Here is a 21,461-nt window from a genome sequence, read left to right on the forward strand (position 1 = left end):
TGTTATCCCAGCTCTGTGGGTAGAGAAAGCTAATGGTAGGGGAGAATTGAGAATAATTGACAGTGATCAAGTCCTCTTTCTACCCTTCCTTCCCATTAGGAACTATTTGTCAACTGAAAAGAAAAGTCAATAGTCACGTGAAAGGGAGAGGGGTCAGCGAAATGCCTGACTGAGCTTATTAAAGTTTATGAAATATCAGCCCCAAACATCAAAAAATCCACTTGGTACCTGCGACATGGGTGAGTGGGTTACTCCAGCAGAACCCACAGAGGGCACGTCGGGCTTGAAAGGATCAAAGTCCAGATCCAACAAGGTCTCCTCTTTCTTCACCTCAGGGACTTCATTCTGTTAAAACAAAACAAAACATGCACGAGCTTGAATCTGATCAGACTTCATGATCTATTCCATGTATAACCCTCCTATTTCAGCTGATATCCCCAAAGCACGCTTTGATAATTTACCATTTAGCTGGCTCATACATGGGCTCCCAGAGTCACTAGTTATGTATGATGAGAGGCGAAATAACCACCTCCAGCCAAGTATCACCAAAGAGGCTCAGGTACATGGCCCAGGCTTCAGTTCTTATCCTTTGCTCAGCTCCAAGTCCAGGCAACAAAGAGAATGTCTGAGAAATGTATGCTAAAGCCACCAAGATCCAAGGAATCTCTTTCTCTGCCAGCTCAGAAGACTCAGGTCAAGATTTACAGAGGACCAAGTAGATAAGATGGGCTAAGACTTGGACCCGTTACAGTCACCCACTGCTGTGAGCCCCCTAGGAAGCTAAGATTTAAAAAGTAAGGGGGACTTCCCTGGTGGCGCAGTGGTTTAGAATTTGCCTGCCAATGCAAGGGACACAGGTTCAAGCCCTGGTCCGGGAAGATGCCACATGCCGCGGAACAACTAAGCTTGTGCGCCACAACTACTGAGCCTATGCTCTAGAGCCCGCGAGCCACAATCACTGAAGCCTGTGCACCTACAGCATATGCTCCGCAACAAGCGAAGCCACCGCAATAAGAAGCCTGCGCACTGCAACGAAGAGTAGCTCCCGCTCGCTGCAACTAGAGGAAGCCCGCACGCAGCAACGAAGACCCAAGGCAGCCAAAACTAAATAAATTAATTAATTAAAAAAAAAAAAGAAATGAGAGTGGGGACAGAGCCACAGACATTAGAAAGAATATTAAGGAAATATTATGAACCACTTTATTCCAATACATTTGACAACTTAGATGAAACAGACAAACTTCTTAGAAACACAAACTCCCAAGGCTTACTCACAAAGAAATGACTTGAATTGCTCTATATTGATTCAAGGAATTGCATTTATAGTTTAAGACATTTGTCCATTAATAATAATAATAATAATAGTAATAACAACCCTTCAGGCCCAGATGGCTTCTCTGTTGAATTCTACCACATATTTAAGGAAGTAAAAATACCAGTCCCATATAATCTTTCCTGGAAAATTGAAGATGAGGGAATACTTCCCAATTCATTCTATGAGGCAAGCATTACCCTGGTACTAAAATCAGACAAAGATGTTGTTTTAAAAAACACCCTGTGGACTAATAAGCCTCATGAATATAGACAGAAAAACTCTAGAAAAAGCTTTGGCAAATTGAATAAAAATATGTATACAAGTATAATGCATCATGACCAAATGGAATTTATCTCAGGAATGCATGATAGGTAAAAAAGTCAACTTCCTCAACCTGATAAAGGGTATCTACAAAAACCTACAGCTATCATCATGCTTAATAACAAAAGACTGGACGCTTTTCCCCTAAGATCAAGGCAAGGACAACTTCTTCACCATTTATTTTCGACATTATACTGGCAGTACTAGACAGTGAAATAAGGCAGGAAAAAGAAATAAAGGGCATCCAAATTAGAAAGGAAGAAATAATACTATATTTATTCACAGAAGATACAATCACCTATATAGAAAATCCAGTGAAATCTGCAAAAAAGCTAAGGAACTAATATTGGGTTTAACAAGGCTGCAGGATACAGCATCAATATACAAAAATCAGTTATATTTATATATAACAGTATAAAAACCCAGAAACTGAAATTTTTAAAATATGATTTACAGTCACACTAAAAATACGAAATACTTACAGATAAACCCAACAAAAGACGTGAAATGCTTGTATACTGAATACTACAAAACACGGCAAAGATAAGTTAAAGACCTTAATAAAGGGAGAGATATACTGTGTTTATGGGTCAGACAACTCAATATTATTAAGATGTCAATGCTTCCTAAATTGATCTATTGAATCAATGCAATTCCAATCATCTGTATTGGGTTGAATACTGTGCCCACCCAGTCCCCTGTAAAACTCACGCCCATCAGAAACCTCTGAATGTGACCTTATTTGGCAATAGGTTCTTTGCAGATGTAACGAAAATAACATGAGGTCATACTGGATTAGGATGGGCCTTAATGCAATAGCTGGTGTCCTTATAAGAAGAGGGAATTCTGGATATAAAGACACAAAGACAATGCCATGTGAAGATACAGACACACAGGGAAAATGCAGTGTGATGACAGAGGCAGAGAGTGGAATGATGGGTCTACACACCAATGAACACCAAGGACTGCCAGCAACCGACAGAAATTAGAGGTGCAAGAAAGAATCCTCCCCCAGAGCCTTTCAGAGGGAACACGGCCCTGCTAACACCTTGATCTTGGACTTCTAGCCGCAGAACTGTGAGAGAATAAATGCCTGTTATCTTAAGCCACGCTATTTGTGGTGCTTTATTACGACAGCCCTAGAAATCTAATACAATGTCCCAAAAGTTTGTAGAAACTTACAAATTGATTCTAAAATTCATATGGAAACTCAAAGAACCTAGAATAGCCAAAACAACTCTGAAAAAGAATAACAAAGTTGAAGGACTAACCCTGTCTGGTTTCAAGACCGTATAAATGGACAGTCATCAAGATAGTGTGGTACTGGTATAAACGTAAGCAAAAAGATCAATGGAAAACCAGCCCAGAAATAGAACTATATACATATGGACAACTAATTTTCCACAAAGGTACAAAGGCAATTAAGGAGAATAATGCTAGACTTTTCAACTATTGTATATCCGTAGGTAAAGAAATAAATTTCAACCTATACTGACTGACTCTGGGCTTGAAAAGCACTATTTTTTCCTCTTTCCAATTTTCATCTTATTAATTCTTTCTGTCTTCAAAGAATGTTAACATGTTTACTTTGAAAAAAATATCAACTGAAAGTAGAAGCAGCTGGTCCAGAAATACGCTACATTGAAAAGAAAAGCCAGGGCGGTATTTAAAAGCAGGTTACAGACACCCAGGAAGCCAGTGATGCACACGTAAATATCGCGGGCTGGCCCCATCAGGATTAAGGAGATGAAAAAGGGTTGTCTCGTGAACGTATTTTGCAAGTTGGAAAATCTATTTCAGTTTGATTGGCTAGGAAAAAGAGGATGATTTCAAGCACTTAAAATGTAAGATGCAGCCTTAGGCTGGAGAACGGAGATCTAAGAGTAGCAAAGTAAATAGTGCTGAGTTGATCCCGACGGTCACACGATTTAAAGGCTGTGCTGAGGTTTTGCCTTCCTGCACATCAGCGTGACAGGAGGGCTTGGAGGAACAAGCTGGAGTGTTCAGAAGATAATCTCTTTGGATTCGTAAACAAGAAAGCTATATCAAAGAGAGAAAATATGTGACGTCACTGTTGGGAAAAGATTTAGATCAAATAGTTGGGATATCTGCTATGAAAAAAATCCAAAAACAAGCCATCTTTTCTTCCTCGCTGCTATTTGACAGGAAAATAGGCAAGAAGGGACCCTGCCCCTAGCCCTGCCTTTCAAGGGGTCCCCACGCTTTTGAGCACATTTCTTGGAAGTTTTTAGATCACCCTCTGGTTGTGGGAACCAGCTACAACTAGCAGTGCCATCCAAGCAGGACACCCCTGGACCAGGACCTGCACGGGCCCGGCCCCCATCTTTCCACTTTGGAGCATTCTCCCACCCTAACTCCACAGGGAGGGTCCATCTCATGCCCCAGGAATCTGGGGCTCATAAACCACCAGGTTGTCCTGGAACTTGGTGGCCAGGCCTGCTTCGGAGAGGGTGGGTGGTGAGCAGACTTTTCCCACTGGCCCGCACGGCATTTCACTTGTGGGATCCCGTGAGGCTGGCCACCAGGATGCTGCTGGTATGCTCTCATCAAGTGACTCAGACTGCTTATATGGAGAGCCCCTGCGCCAAAACAAGTATTTGCTCAGGACCACGATCCCTAAGGAAAGGCCTGGTGGGAGGGGAGAGTGAATATCTGAATTAAAGTTAAGTCATCAAGTCAGCACAGAAAGCAGTCCAGGACATTTTTTGAGGAAAAAAGGAGACAACCTTGCATGTACACATATATCTATGTGTATTTATATACATGATTGTTTTTTTTGGTCTTGATCTCCTGTAAAAATCTTATTTATTTCCCATATATTTGGTTTCCAGGGACGCAATACCTTTTAAATCTTCCTCTTAAAAATGTTTACCAAAAATCCATTTCCTAAGAATAGAGTATTTTGAGGGGAATGGGAGATTATTTGAGAAGCTCTGATTTAAAGAAAGTACACAGAGATTTTGTTGCAGAACTCCTCAGATAGGAGTCCCTACATGCTGATAGGGACTATGAAAAATGCAAAAGGAGATGCAGCCCCCACCCTTCTATGATCAAAGATGCCCTTTTCACAGCATCTCATGGGACTAGATGGAAAATGCTGTTTTAAAAGAATAACGCAGGTGCGTGCATGCGCGCGCGCGCGCGCACACACACACACACACACACACACACACACACAGGATTTCTTCCTATTTAAGTTCCTGGGAGTTAAAAACATGGAGGGATGGATTTGTCCTTTATCGGGTCCATATTTGTAAACACATAACCAGAAAAGCAAAATCAGCCCTGTGGTCTTGATAAGCAGGCATCTCCCTATAAGCAGGTAAGGATATTTCCAGAGAAGATTCTGGGAAATATATATTTCCCGAATACACATGCTACATTTAAGGTTTAGGCCATTAGAGGGCTCTGTAGACCTGATGGATTTCTGTTTCCAATCCCAGGACGTTCTCAAGAGAGAATTATCGCTGTGACGAAGCCTGGTGTATGAAACATACAAATCCATCAGAGATGAGGAATATTTCATTCATCACATCTTGAGCTTCTAGGTGGGATTAATACAAATGCTTTTCTTCCCCATTATGCAAATGATAAAAATAGCAAACTGGGGGCATAAATCTATTTGTTAAATGTAAAATGACCCATTAAACATTTTTAAAATAGTAAAATAAAATTTATATATAAATATATATATGAATCACTTTGCTGTCCACCAGAAACTAACACAACGATGTAAATCAACTATACTTCAATAAAGAAAAAATAAGTGAAATTAAATAAAGCTAGATTATATCACTCAATAAAGGAGAAAGCAGACTGAAATACAAATCCTTGATTCACCCCTGCTCTTATTGTGACATGAGACTCACAGCCATTGAGTCGATGGAAATGCTTCGAGTTATATACTGGGGTCCACCTGCTAGAACCATGTTGCCACTTAGATCCAGAAGAAAATGACAGAAACTCCTTTCTGTCTCCTTCCCAGATTAAAAGAAAACAATCTATATGAAGTTGAACCCCCAAAATGCACCCACATAATGTCTCTGGGGGTTACTTCTTTCAAAGTCACCTGGCACACTGATGGACGTGACTCAGCCGGTAAGCTATAAACGGTAGACAGACAAAGCTTGATGATTTCAGAGCAGATACAGGCCAAGAAACCATGGCATTGAGTGTGCTGAGTCCAGACAAATGATATTTATATACACATCCAACTTTGAAGAGAAAATGTATTTCTTTATGTTTCAAACACTGTAATAGATATAAAGCAAAAATAAAAACCTGTTGCAAAGTTCTAAAAAAAAATAAATGATAAAAGGCGCAAACGTGTATTAATATATATTGCAAAATGTGAGATGCTTTTCCTTCCCTTTCCAACAGCCTTGGAGTCGTGTACACAGACTATCCAAGCTGGGCCAAGGGGGCTCCACCAGCTAACTGTGTCCCTGCAGTAGCCACAGCTGCTCCGGCCACAGCTGGAGATGTTTCTGCTTTGAAAGGTGCCTCCTCTCCCTCTCCTCTCCTCTAACTCTTGGCTTTGCCCATCACTCTCATTCAACAACACCAGCACACGTTAACACTCTTAGAAGGACTTAGGCACCTCTTCTGGCATCTGTAATTTTTAGAAGTGCTTTGAATCTTTTTTTCCCCCCACTGTAAAGGACCCTTATGTGAGCCAGCAAACTGCAAATAAAAAAAAACATTTTCAAAGAAAGAACCCTTTGAAACCCCATCTTTACTTCAGAACCAGTCTCTGTGTCACGTTTTCTCTACTTCAGTGGCCTCAGCTGCTACATGTCCTGAGCTAAATACACACGGCTTCTAGGAGGCCACATTCTCTATTGACGATGGAATTGAGAGGATGCCCTCGTGGGGTCCAGGTGAAAGCAACTTGAGTAAGGGTATTATCACCTTAAAACACTGTCACTTTTAAACTGATGTAGCTAAAAACAGAACGAGCTGTTAGAAATACAAAGGGACAGCACAACTTGGAAATGAAAACTGCTCAAGTTTGGTGCCAGGGCCATGGCGGATGCTGGGTAACATCATTTGGCTCTAAGCCCGCTATCCCTGGTGGCATTTGCGTATCCACAGATATAACTGGTCCACGCAGTGATAAAAGTGCAGTTCCCCCTCCTCAAAGGAGCTGCTAAATCACATTTCAAGTTCTAATTAGCTTACCAAATTCAGCATCGCATACAAACAACAGGAGAAGGAAAACAACAGCTAAAATTCAGCATCGCATACAAATAACAGGAGAAGGAAAACAACAGCTAAATCATCGTGCTGATCCATAAATGCCCCCGAAAGAGATGAGAAATTATGATGTGCCACTGCACTGCTTCTGAGTCTTTATTTTCTGAGCTCCCTGTTTCTAGTACATTATTTCCATTATTATCGACAGGATGCAATTGTAATTGGGATACAATACGTAGTGTTGTTATGGATGTACTCAGTAATTACAATGCTGTGTTGGCACCCCCTTGCAAAACGTTAAAATTATTTCTGACCCTGAGAACACCAGGAGGAAATGATATTGGCATGACTTCTCTGGGGACATTCACTCTTAACAAAGAGATGGCTTTGAGGGCATTAGGAGCAACTAAGTCAAGACTATCCTTGAGGCAACGGGACAACCAAACTGGGACAGGTGTAGGTTTAACAGTGAGAGTAGCTGTAGGTAGAACACACACACAAACAGGTATCTTGAAAAGCAGGGGGAACGCTGGTGCCAAGTCATGTAAATGAATACATTTACTCCTGCTAAAGGTCAAAAGACTTAATATTCACCTCATTGAATTTCATTTTCCTATCCTCTACTAGGGAGCAATATGGAAGAAATGATAAAAGGCGCAAATGTGTATTAATATATATTGATATCACCAAGGTGCTGGCGAAGTAACAGAAAAAGTGGAAGTAACCTGTGACCACCATCAGCGGTTGGTTACATCCATCTGATAGAATACCCCAGTCAAACTTTTTTTTGGAAAAGACAATATTATGACATGAAAAAATGCCCAGTAAGATGAAGCAGAAAATTCAGGAATATGTAACAATGCAATCCGAATTCTGTGCTGCAAAATTGATAAAACAAAAAAACTAAAAGAAAAAATAACTAAAAGAAAGTAAACCAAAATGCATCAGCGGTTATGTTAGTGTTATGACTTAAGGGATTATGAAAATTCTTCACTTTACACTTAGTATTTTTCCCAACTTTCTATAGGAAGGATGTACAACTCTTAACAGTGGGGAAAATGAGTCTTTTCAAATACCACGCATCTCCCATTTGAGAACCCTTTAGACATACCAAGTATTGATAAAGCAAACCTGAATGACAACTAAAATTACATTGCTGGCTTGAACATCTGCCACCTTCCTTAGAGATGAGCTCTGAAAGTTCCTCTGCTGTGGTGCTTCAGTGAACATCCCAGCTCTGTATCAGGCACTCACCTGAGAAGGTGTCGTCACACTGATTTCCGGAACAAAGTTGTCCTCGAAGAAACTGATGATGTTCTCCTGCTGCAGCTCCTTTGTTGGGGTGACTTTAGGGAGAGGTGGGACGGGAGGCCCTTTCCTTGTCTAAGAAGCATCACACAAACAAACAAGGGTTAATTCAGGCAAAGATGGCACGGGAGACATGCAGAAATGTCACGTGAACAGAGCTAGGGGAACAGGTTGATTGCTGATTGAAATGTAGGTCTGCTTAGAGAAATAAGCCCACCTGATTCAGGCAAAGAACGCCTGCTTGGGTGGCCCTCAGAGCTCTGACAACCAGTGGTCCAATGAGAAAAATTCAGGCTATGAGGCTCCACCCATCTCAACCCAAGTGCTATACACAGGGCTGCGGTGCCACGTGTGCCTGTGCCTCTCAAGTTCAACTAAGGCAATACCTTCTCTGAAGTCAACTGAAAATGATTTCTCACTTCAGCAGTGCGTTAGAATTCTAGAACTAACATCCAGCAAGCTTTTCACTGGAGTCAGTGAGACCACCATCAGCAGCGTACATCTCACTCAGCACTCCAGTATTTTGGAAAATAAGGGTTTTAGAGATCTATCCATTATTCATATCTTCTTACAACGTTCCTTAGTTTCAACCATACACAAGAAAGCTTGAACTGGATTGGAGACTTCAAGTTTCCCCATAGGAATTTCATTTTTGCCGAAAGCACGGAAGATAAGGGTGGCCATTCTTCCCTCTATTTATCTTTGCTTGGCCCTTTCTGTTTCTTTCAAACACTTGTTCCATCATTTTTGTTGAGCGCATGTGCAATATACCGTGGGTGATGCAAAAAACGTGAAATGACATACACGTCGTGGCCTTTCTTGCTCCAGATGTTACCTAAAGCACTAACAGGAGGGAGGCTTCATGGAAAAGGTAGGATTCGACAGAACCTTAAAGGACAGGATACTGAGAAAAGGAGAGCATGCGAGCCTGAAGAAGCTGCGATTGTGGAAAGACGTCTCAACACACTCAAGCAGAGGGTATGTGAGGAAACATAAAAATCCAAGTAAGAAAAGGAAGCTGATTCCTTGGTGATGATCACAATGCCCAAGGCTCCCACCTCAATATCTGCCTGACTGGAAACTCTTGTCAATGTCCCCGCCCCATAGAATCATCCCAGGTGCGGTCAACTCAGCACCAGTTTTTCCAGTCTCCCTAATATTATACATGTGATCTCTTCCTACCTGCGAGGGTGACCGAGGCCGGGCTGGTGCAGGAGATGCGGGTGCCAGCGTGTGATTGGGACTAGCTGTCGGGCTCGGGATGGGTGAAGGCTCCTCGGGCGGCGATGGTGTCTTTGCAATACGGAGAGGACCCGAGTCGCTGGATGAACACAGAGAGTAAGCAGGGCTCCTTCTAAGGAACAGAACTTATTTCTCAGGGGCCCTCCTTCCCACAGAAAAGCTGAGGCATTCCAGGCACGGCTGGTTATCTACTCCCTCTTCCTGTTAATTCTGGTTATTAGCAACGGTGACGTGGTAACTGGTACTATCTATCGTCCACTGTGTGCCAGATCCCGTTCATATATTATCTCTAATCATCACAAGGCCCATGCATGACTGTCCCCACTTTACAGGTAAGTAAAGTAGGGCACGGAGAGGATAAAGAATCCCTAAAGTCACTGGGCAATTTAGTGGATCTGAATTCTGGCCTTGGTAATGCGAACCCCTGTTCTTTCCACTGGGCCAGACAGACTCTGCAAGGATCTTCCAAACATAAGCTGAATTAATTGAACTCATTTTACTTTTGGTTTATAAGAGAATCTTGCTATGGCATAATCTATAGCAAAACCTACCCCCCCCAAATGATTAATGGGGTATTAAAAGGCATCCCTAGGATAGCACTCATTAAGATTTTGTAGGAGTGCTTTCTGATGACATTTAGAAATTAATTCATTATTTCTCTTTCTACACCTTATGGCACAGTGACTCAACTCAGACAGCTTGAAACTGCAAACATGTCATGTGATGGGTGAGAGTCTGTACTGTTCCCTGAGAGCCCACTACATTCCCGGCACCAGGCCAGATGCTTGTCATCAGCCCAAATGCAACGGCTAAGACACCACTCGGGATACATCCTACTCTCTAAGAATTTCTAAACTCTACAGATTGAGGGAACAAGGTCTGCACCCCCAAATAAATGAGCACGTACACAGCAGCAGGGTCTACGTATTCAAGGGGCTGAGGGAATAGGTCCCGTGGACAAGACACGGACACATGCATGATTGGGGCCGTGCCAGCAATCATGGCCTCTGCTGGGAAACACAGCCCCCAATCTATGCCAAATGGAGACCCCGCTGAGCTCACTCACCACCTTGTTCTGCGGAGGAACATTGAAAAAAATGAAGAATATTTGTTAAGTGGTCGTGGCCCCGCTTTTTCTTCATTGTATCTGATTCAGCAACATTGCAACTTCCAGATGCCTTTGTCCCTTTCCTCTCTGTGTAAGGGAACAACCTTTTCCCATGCACTGCATCTCTAAATCGCCCAAATGTCACTGTGATATTCTTATTACAATTCTTTCTTGGTTTCTAACGTCATACTGAAATAATTGTATTGGAAACAGCAGCTCTATCCCGTTCCTGTATTCTTTTAGGCAACATTCTTTCCCTTAGACAAAGAAAATATACTTAATGCTCACTTAGAATAGCAGCCAGAGTAGGGATTACAAGTACAGCTAGACCAAGGGGCATCAAATAAGAAAATTACCTATTTCCGGGGAGTTCCAAACACTAATCTATGGAGGTGGTGGTGCCTGTGTAAGAGTATGTGTGTTTTTATAAATGCGTGTGTATCATGTATACATTGACTGATGTTAAAATAAGTACAGAATGTCAGGACTGCATATTACCTTAGAAGCTGTTTAGTTCAATAGCACATTTTTGTTTCTGTTGATTAAAAAAGAGCTCTTAAACCAGAAAGGTTATTGAACTTACTCAAGGAAGGCAAAGCAAATTAACTGCAGAGTCAGAAACTTGAAAGCCGAGAATTCTGACTTCCAACCCAAGCCTCACTAGCCTGCATTACTTGAGTGCATAATGTCTGAGAAGGATGGATAAAAGGGATTCCCAAATCACAGGAGAAAGCTGCTGTGAATTCAAACCCTGGCAATGTAGACCATTTACTTACGGATCACTGAGTCTTTGGTATAACTGACTGGTGTAGTCAAAATAAAACCAAACCAACGTTCAACAAAACCAAAACAACGCAGTGCTTGCAAGGTCAAGGTAGGAGGTAAGATGATGGCGAGGTCTCACCTACTTCCTTTTTCCTTTCCCCAAATGGATTCATTAAAGGTATAAGCACCAATAATAATTATCAGGACTAACTGTTGTGAGTTTGGGGAATTCCCTTCTTCTCCAACTAAAGTAACAAGTGCACAACTAGAAATTATATGTAAGGGACTTCCCTGCTGGCACAGCGGTTAAGAATCCGCCTGTCAATGCAGGGGACACGGGTTCGAGCCCTGGTCTGGGAAGATCCCACATGCCGCGGAGCAACTAAGCCCGTGTGCCACAACTACTGAGCCCACGCACCACAACTACTGAAGCCCGCGCGCCTAGAGCCCGTGCTCCACAACAAGAGAAGCCACCGCAATGAGAAGCCCGCACACTGCAACGAAGAGTACCCCCCGCTCGCCGCAGCTAGAGAAAAGCCCGCGCACAGCAACAAAGACCCAACGCAGCCAAAAATAAATAAATAAAAATAAATAAATTTATTTTAAAAAAAGAAATTATATGTAAAAAACTGACACCACTGCTGGAAAGCAGAGAGAGGTAGATATCAACTCTATTGTGACAATGACAAAAGTCCATGGAGATACATCTGAAGGCTAAAAGTCAATGTAAAAGCACAGAACTAAGGCTGGTGTCAGCCTCCAGATGGAAAGGCGCCTTGGTTTTAGATCTTTGGAGGATGAGTAAAAGAGCATAGGCTGATACAGACTGCAGAATTTGCAACAATCCTTGCTTTAAAGGTGTACAGACATGAACTTGGCTCTGATGAACATGGCCTACCTGGGAGCTCCTTGAATGGTGAAGGCCTTGTCAGCGTGCTGGTCACCCAGTTTCGTCATCACTTCATATAGTTTGTGGCAAAGCTAAGGGGACAGAGGCCACTGCTGTAAGTCATTCTGGTGCAAATTCAGGCTACTGACCCCAGAAAGGAATTGTTTATCGAAAAACTAAGAATCTTATGATAGTATGGATGGTCCCAGGATAATTTAACCTCTGAATAGGGTTCAACTTAAAATTCATGTCAAAACTGTCAGGCCACAAACACAAATAGACTAATATATATACAAACCAGAGCAGGAAAACTTATTGTTTACATTGATTCCATTAGAGATAAAGTCATACAACCTCCCTGCTGAACTAAGAAAATATTAGTCGATGACAGAGCTGCTGACTATGTGAATATCTGGAGACCAATTTTTCCTGAGCCTAAAAGACTTGGAAATCCAACTTTAAAAACTGACTGAAAGAAAAAAAAAAAAAAGACTGTAAGACTGTAACACGCAGGCAGGGATTCATGAAAGCACAAACTAAAATCTTTACCAGATATACAGAACTGTGTGTCACTACAAAAAAAAATGTAGAAATATTATTGAGAGTCATAACACACTATTAAAAGAAACATGAAAGAGAGTGAATTCTTTGCATAATGCTGTGCCATTTCATTTGCTTCCAGAACAAACATTCGTTTACTTTATATTCCATAAGGAAAAATAATCTTCATTACTCACCACCGCAATTTCCTTATGAAACTTGGCCTCTAGGCTAGAGACATTTTTGAAAGTATTGACATAAAATCCAACTCGTCTACCATGTAGAGATACAAAGAGGAAAGAAGAGATGAGAAAGACTGGTCAGCAAAACTGTATTTTCAATGGCAATGACATATATCAAAAACAGATTTTCTTTACGTAATTTTGAATAACATTGGATTAAATAAAAATACCTAACCCAATGTAGGCCCAACCTTTCCTGATCTGTTAATGAACAAAAACAGCTTCTTTTGGTATACAGCACAACCTTTCCTAGAGTGTTGGTAATAACCCCAAGAAATGGTTCTCACACTTCAGTGTGCATCAGGATCACTTGGAGGTTTGTTTCTGATTCAGTAGGTCTGAAGTGGGGACTGAGAATTTGAATTTCTAACAAGCTCTAGGTAATACTGATGGCGCTGGCTCAGAGATAACACTTTTGGAACCACTGCCCTAAGCATTTGTATTTAAGATTTGTATCTTGTAAAACTTTTCAGATAGAGAAGTTTATTAATTTTTACAAAATATAAATGGTCTAGTTTTGGTATCATATGTTTGGATTCTGAAATTTGTTTGATAGAGAGAAATAAAAAAACCTACAAACTAATTACAATTTTTCAGCTGAAGTGAGAGTGTACTTTCATTGAACAAATAAAAACACAAGCTATTCATTCGCAATACCTCAAACACATTTGTGAAGTAGTCATGGTGGGGGGCTTCTGTGAAATAAGCAAGGTCCCCTCAGTCTTCATTTTTAGGTCCCTAATAGTAAGCACACCAGTCAGCCCAGTGGATTCAGCCCAGTATCCCCAGTATAAGCTCCCTCTGCTCTAAACGAGGGCTCTTTGGACTCTATATTTAATTCAGTCCTTCTGACTCCATGTGAGTAAATTACTACTTTGATTTAATTCATGTTCTTTTTTCAATGACATTCTCAAAAATCATCCCAGAATCCTGATTGGTTAATTCGATTCCAAATGCCAATCAAGAGCAAGAAAGGACCAGAAATACTAAATAGGTCTAATATATGGAATAAACATATATTCAGGGAGTTTATAATAAGAATACTTATTGGGGAATAAGAATGTGCCCATACACAGTAGGCACCCCTCTTATTTAAACAAAGAGTTGAAAGGGTAGAGAAAAGAGGGCTTCTAGTGGCTTGGCTGTGCCTTGTGGTGAGTCAAATTCCAAACAGTACAGGTGGATGAATGTTGCATCATCATTAAAGCCAATAAAAAGAAGAGCCATCTAAGCTCTTTCTTATATTCCCTCACTTAACCCTCATAACAACCCCCAAGGCAGTGATTCTCATTTTATATCCAAAAAAACTGAGGCACAGAGAGTTTTACTGTTCCAGGCCATGCAATTAATAAGTAGAGAACCAGTATTTGGTTGCAAAAGGAGGAAAATGCAATAGAAAAGCATGGAATGTTTGCCAAGAAATTCTGCTGAAGCGTGAATGTTGTTATTTCCATGCTTTCTCATGAATTACGTGGCTTAGAATTTTAATAAAATAAAAGCTAGAAGTTCAATTTAGAGGTTCAGAAATGAAACAATAGTTGAGTGCTAAAATCCATTCTACCAATAAGACTTACTTCTCCTAGGGCTTAACCTGTACCTTAGATTCCTACCATGTTTCACTTAATCTTTTTTTTTTCTTTATAAGATTAGTTTATTTGGGTTTTCTTCATCTTTTTTTTTCAGCTTCATTAAGGTCTGATCGACAAATAAAATTGTACGATATTTAAAGCGACATGATGGTGACCTGATATATACATTGTGAAAGGATTCCCCCCCCCCAACTAGTTAATGAACACAACCATCACCTCACATATTTATCTTTTTCTTGTCGCACATTTAAGTTCTATTAGCAAATTTCAATTATATAACACAGTGTTATCAACTATAGTCACCATATTTTACATTAGGTCCTCAGTCCTTATTCATTAGAGCTGAAAGTTTGTACCTTTTACCAACCTCTCCCTACTTCCCCCACCGCCAGCACCTGGCAACCACTTTTCTACACTGTTTCTATGAGTTTGCCTTTTTTAAAAAAGATACCACATATAAGCGATACCATGCAGTATAACCTCACACCTATGAGAATGGGTATCATCAGAATGGCAAGAGAAAACAAATGTTGGCAAGGATGTGGAGAAAAGGGAGCCCTTGTGCACTGTTGGTGGGAATGTAAATTGGTGCAGCTGCTATGGAGAACAGTATGGAGATTCCTCAAAAAATTAAAAATAGAAATACCATACGATCCAGCAATTCCACTTCTGGATATATATACATGAGGGAATGGAGACAGAATCTCAAAGAGATACCTGCACTTCCATGTTCATTGCAGCGTTATTCACAATAGCCAAGATACGAAACAATCCGAGTGTCCATCAACTGATGAGTGGATAAAGAAGATGTGATATATAGATACAATGAAACATTATTCAGCCATGAGAAAGAAGGAAATCCTGCCATTTGTGACAAGACGTATAGACCTTGAGGGTATTATGCTAAGTGAAATAAGCCAGACAGAGAAAGACAAATGAATGTTTCGCTCAATCTTAATATTCTTTATCTATAGTGATCATGTGGCCCTGAATTCACCTACGTTTTCTTTTAATTTATTTAAAGTACAGTTGACCCTTGAACAACACAGGTTTGACCTGTGCAGATCCACTTACACGTGGACTTTTTCAATAAAGATAGTACCTGTATTTTCAATTGACAGATCTTTAAATTAACTAAGTGTAGAGGAAAGCTTGTGTTCAATAAGAGATCATAATATGTGGAGTCAAAAGAACTAGGGTTTGAGTTCTGATTCTAGCTGAACTGTTTCAGTTTCCTGCCCTTGGATGAGTCATTTACCAATTCTTTTGTTTTTGAGGCAGAGCTAGCAGTACTCGGATTTTAGACTGTATGGGGGTCAGCAACCCTGCGTTGTTCAAGAGTGAACTGTAATATACATAATCATGTATATGTCTGTATACACACACACACATTAATAAAGAAAATCCTGGCACAGTATGTTTGGGAAATAGTACTCGGAGGGTCAGATCAGAAGCCTGGGAGGTGACAGCCTGGGGAGACAGAGGACCTTCCAGACCAGGAAACACGCATTTATTTGCAGGCAACAGTTACTTACAGCCCATGGCCCTGTTGGACCTGGGGAAAGGAGAGGACTTGGACCTGTATTTGAGGAAGCTAACTAAGACAGAGGCTGGATGCAAGAGGAGAGACTGCACATGTCCTGACAACATCGTGCAGAGGGACCCAGCTCTTGCATGGTTTGCAAAGGAGTCTTCCTGGGGCACTTGAACTGGCAGCCTAGGACCCCAATCATGCAGACAGTAGTTCCTCATTCAATTAATAGACAAAGAGACTATCTAACTCTGGCTGCACACCTGGTGGTGGGCTAAGGTGTCTCCAGACACTAACAATCTAGTTGGAGGAGCACGTGAGGGCTGACTGATGAACATATGCTCCATTCATACTGGTGAGAGAAAGAAGCAGATTTCAGAAGAGCATGCGAGTGTTAAAGGTACCACAAAAGGCCATACATGATTAAATAGCAAAAATTAGCAGATACGCCAGAAACAGCTGAAGGAACCAAGAGGAGGGGAGAGTGATGGTCCCTGTGCCAGCTGCAAACATCTGCTTGAGAGGACAAACAGTCTGCCCTGAGGAAGGGTCAGATTTAAATAGAGATGGGGGAGGGGGGTCAAGTTGAAGTTGATGGTAGGTATCGTTTTATTTGCATCGATTTTTCACTATAATAAACAAAACCCTAATGAAGACCTATGACTTGAACTCCGGGTCCAGCTTTACTAGTTCCTTTGAATAAGCTTCTTGATTGTAAATGCTGGGTGAAAGGCACAGAAAATAGAAGCTTCGATGGGCACTGCCAACATGCTCCCCCTTCTATTCCCTCAACTTTGAATGTGACTTGACACAAAACCTTTGTAAATATGATGAGAAAGAGTTAGCATCTCACCAACTATTTAATTATGTATATTCCTTTAATGAAAGGTGAGTTAACATTTTTTCGTTCATTTATTTATCGCCCATTTGAATTTCTCCTTTTGTGAGTCATCTATTCATAGTTTGCTTATTTCTTGGTGCTTGTTTTATTCTTATTTATTTATAAGGGATTTTCTATTAAACATATTGAACTTTGAATACGTTGAGCAAAAACAAGAATCCCCTTTCTTCTACCTTTAAATTCTGTTTCCTGATACACAGCATACCTTGTTTATATCAATGATTATTTAGAGAAATAACTGGCACAGTACTAGAGAGAAATACCTTATTTAGAATGACTAAACAAACATCCACAATTTTCTAATATGTTTATTGTTTCCTTTTAGAACTGAGAAATTAAATCAACTAGATGTATTTAATTGAGAAAAAAGTTCAATATTTTTAATGCAATTTATCATATAGTGATTCTCTCCAATTTATGAAATCAGAGATTCTTTCAAAGTAGGGACTGTCTTGGTCTAGTTCATGAGTATAGGCACAGCACCTAATATAGCGGAACAGGACAGAACAGGCATGCAGTAAATAGTCCATGAATACATGAATGAATGAATGAATGAATGAGCAAATGAACAAACCAATGAATGAACAAATTTGGCACTCATTCCCCTGGAAGGGCACATTCTGACTATAACCTTGGCTTGTAAAAAACTAGTGTCAGCAGCAGTAAAATATACACCCACAAAGAGTACCAGTCTCTGAATTCTCATATTATCTGCTTGGGAGGTTTCATTTCACAAGTTCTTCATAAACAAGGGACTCTGAGACATTACCATTTCCCCAAAGGACTTGTCTGAGGCATCCTCAGGTCCCTCCTGGTCAGCTGTCAAGGCCAACTTAATTTCTTTATTAAGACGTTTCTTTGTTCTCGGAAATGGTGGAAAGGATTAAAAGCTCAGCTTACTGCAGTCCCAGCTTGCCAGCCAGGACACTCGCCCCTCAGCACTGCCCTGAGGGAAGCCTGTCCCCCCTGGGAGCTGGTCACTGCTTCCCCCAGAGCCCCCTGCAATGGAAGAAGAATACTCTGCCTATAAGTCTATTTCTGTCTCATAGATAGGTTCATTTGTGCCATATTTTAGATTCCATATATAAGTGATATCATATGGGATTTGTCTTTCTCTTTCTGACTTAACTTCACTTATGATCATGTCTAGTTGCATCCATGTTGCTGCAAATGGCATTATTTCATTCTTTTTTATGGCTGAGTAGTATTCCATTGTATATACGTACCATATATTCTTTACTCATTCATCTGTCAATGGACATTTAGGTTGCTTCCATGTTTTGGCTATTGTGAATAGTGCTGTTATGAATATAGGGGCACATATATCTTTTTGAATTAGAGTTTTCATCTTTTCTGGATATATGCCCAGGAGTAGGATTGCTGGATCCTATGGTAATTCTATTTTTAGTTTTCTGAGGAACCTCCATACTGTTTTCCATAGTGGCTTCACCAATTTACAGTCTCACCAACAGTGTACTAGGGTTCCCTTTTCTCCATATCCTCACCAAGATTTAGGATTTGACTTAAAGCAGTGCTGCATGACAAGCACAATTATGTTTATTCAGGGTGGTAACATGGGGGTGCTGATGGAAATTGAGAGATATAAGGCCCCACTTCACCCAACAACTTCTTGTTCAACCACTGAGTGGGAAAACTGCACTTAATGGCATGAGAAATGCAGAATGCCTGTAAATAAGAAGAATATTTAACGTCTAAAATAGGAATGAAGTTCGGGTTAACAGGTAAGGGCTGAAAGTAGAGGCTTCGTATCAAAGACAGAAGACTAGATGAGCTATTGGAATAAAGGAAGTTCTTTCAAAAGCTAAAAGAGTATCCTTGTAAATTTCAAGGTTAAGGTCAGTTCTCCTAATGCTTCTTAATTGAGATTTGGGTCTCCACCTGAGAAGTATACCAAGGTCTAAAACTGTGCCATCCAATGTAGTAGCTGCTAGCCACATCAGGTTATTTAAATTTAAAAGAGTTAAAGAGAAATCATTTTAATTTAAAATTCAGTTCCCTGGTCACACTAGCCATATTCCAAGCACTCAACAGCTAGCCACATGTGGCAAGTAGCTACCATACTGGAAATTATAGATTACTGAACACTTCTATTGCACAGTGCTGAAGCATCACAAGCAATAAGACAAGATAAGGAATATTCACTCTTCGTGAACTTCTATAACCTGTACAGAAACATGTTTACCTTGACCATAACGATGGTAACTCTTCTTGTAAGTCAACGTTAAACTCTTCAAACACTTTCTGTGCTTTCTGAAATTCCTCTTCTGCCTAGAAGTGACACATAACATGTTTACACTAAAAAATATCACATAGACACAAGCCATTTCTAGACACAACAGCATCGCTTAATATAAAATAGGAATAGCTTTATGGCATCCTGGAAACATTTTGGGAAGGAGAGAATCCGGTAAAAATCCACAAGGTTTTTTTCAATAAAAGTGAAATACTGGGGACTTCCCTGGTGGCACAGTGGTTAAGAATCCACCTGCCAATGCAGAGGACACAGGTTTGATCCCCGGCCCGGGAAGATCCCACATGCCGTGGAGCAACTAAGCCCGTGCGCCACAACTACTGAGCCTGTGCTCTAGAGCCCGCGAGCCACAACTACTGAGCCCACGTGCCACAGCTACTGAAGCCTGAGCGTCCAGAGCCTTTGCTCTGCAACAAGAGAAGCCACCGCAATGAGAAGCCCATGCACTGCAACAAAGAGTAGCCCCTGCTCGCCTCAACTAGAGGAAGCCCGCGCACAGCAATGAAGACCCAACGCAGCCAAAAATAAATTAATTAAATAATTTTTTAAAAAGTGAAATACTGAATCTTATTTCAAAAGGAAAACGTGATTGATTACAATGGTTGCTTTTGCATCTCTTAGAGTCATTCATTCTACAAAAATGCATTAACAGCCTGTCACATACACTGCTCTGCTCGGGATACTGGACACGGATGCCTCTCCAAGAAATTCCCTGTCTAGTGGGAAGTCTAAGTAATTATACTACAAGAAAGGGCTTATAAGCTGTTATGGAGCATGCTATTAAGGAAGACGGTGCAAGGAATAGAGAAGGTTCCATAGGGCAGGTGATGTTTTAACTTGATATCAAATCTTGAAGAATGAGCAAATGTTTGCTAACAAAGGGGATGGCGAATGGACTGCAATACATAAAAGGTGGAGTTGCTGGAGTTGGGATGCTAGCTCGCTAACCATGTGGACTTGTCAGACTGCTCCACCTTTGTGCACCTCAAATCCGTAAAATGGACACAGCAATGCCCACCTCACAGGTGTTGTGAATATTAAAGAAAGAGGATGTAAATGAAGTGTTGAACATGGTGCCTGGCACCTCAGGGGCCTCGCGTGAAGGGCAGCTCTTATCACAGCTGCTCAGGAGCTGGTATCGTAGGTCACGGAGGCTCCAGCTTAGGACATGTGTAGAGGAAGGAAAGGAGGGGAAGGAAGACTTGAAAGTTGACAAGGATGGAGAAGTGAGTCAGAACCAAATTGCGAAGGTCGCATGGGCCATGGTAAGGAATTTAGAATTTTTTTTCTACAGGCAATGGGAGCCATTAAAAGACTTAAGCAGTGGAGAAACTCTATCTAGATATGTGCTGCAGAAAGGCCATCCAGGCAGGCAGCTGTGTGTGTGCAGATGGGGGAAGGCAAGACTGGATGCCAAGTGAGAAGTCAGCAGGTGTCTCCAGTGAGTTGTCAGCCAATGACTGACGTACATGGTAAAAGCTCCAGAAATGGGTTTTCTAAAAGAAAAAGCATGTCATGCAATTGTAGTACACATCTGTACTCTCAAGCACAATTTATGTGAGAGAATTTCATGCTTGATTTCCTAGCTGAATCTGCATTCTGGCATCAAGTATGGAGCATGACCACAGAAAGAATGTAAGGACGCATTACTTTCTTTGATCAGGCAGTACTGCTGGGGGCGAATGTTTATTATGATGAAAGTGTGAGTCAGGGTCACCCATGTGAACTCTACTATGACCTGAAAACCCTTAATGTTACTTAAAAATTATGGACAGCAGCCCACAAGCACCATACTTCAGTTTCAATTCTGTCCTGATTCCAATCTCCATGAGAAAGGCAAGATTTCATTTTCAAAAGCAAAGTTGCTATATAGGTCACAGAACATGCAGAGTGGTGACAACAGTGGGATCGGTCCCTACCTTAGAGATGCGACTCTCGTCCTTCCTCTTGGAGCTCTGCAAAGCTTCCAGATGGTGGCGGGCACTGTCATAGTCTACCAGCTTCCTGCTGCGCTTTGCAATGCGGTTCTGCCAACAGGGAAACACATGCGCTAAGAAAGAGACACGGTCACAGACTCTCTTCTGGACTGCCAAAACGCCTTCCTTGTCCGCAGTAGCTGATGACCTTGACCGGAGATCGAGGTGAACCAGAATTTCACTAGACAAATGATCCCTGGAAAACAGACTACAGCCTCCGCTCCTTTGTGTGAAAACCATTAGGT

The 21,461-nt window shown here is 41.1% G+C and overlaps 1 protein-coding gene across 3 annotated transcripts in view; it reads right to left on the reverse strand.

Moving 5' to 3' along the window:
• AMPH (amphiphysin) overlaps nt 1-21,461 on the reverse strand; it is a 180,389-nt gene that overhangs the window by 42,975 nt on the left and 115,953 nt on the right. For all 3 annotated transcript variants that reach the window (XM_059932887.1, XM_059932886.1, XM_059932885.1), the window contains exons 6-12: nt 21,160-21,267; nt 19,172-19,257; nt 12,903-12,978; nt 12,175-12,257; nt 9,344-9,482; nt 8,108-8,236; nt 229-345 (exon numbers count right to left, since the gene is read on the reverse strand). In XM_059932887.1, the coding sequence (XP_059788870.1) occupies nt 229-345; nt 8,108-8,236; nt 9,344-9,482; nt 12,175-12,257; nt 12,903-12,978; nt 19,172-19,257; nt 21,160-21,267 (738 nt within the window). The remainder of the gene's footprint in view (nt 1-228; nt 346-8,107; nt 8,237-9,343; nt 9,483-12,174; nt 12,258-12,902; nt 12,979-19,171; nt 19,258-21,159; nt 21,268-21,461) is intronic.

Source organism: Balaenoptera ricei, chromosome 9 (genome assembly GCF_028023285.1).
Source record: "Balaenoptera ricei isolate mBalRic1 chromosome 9, mBalRic1.hap2, whole genome shotgun sequence".
Classification (NCBI taxonomy): domain Eukaryota; kingdom Metazoa; phylum Chordata; class Mammalia; order Artiodactyla; family Balaenopteridae; genus Balaenoptera; species Balaenoptera ricei.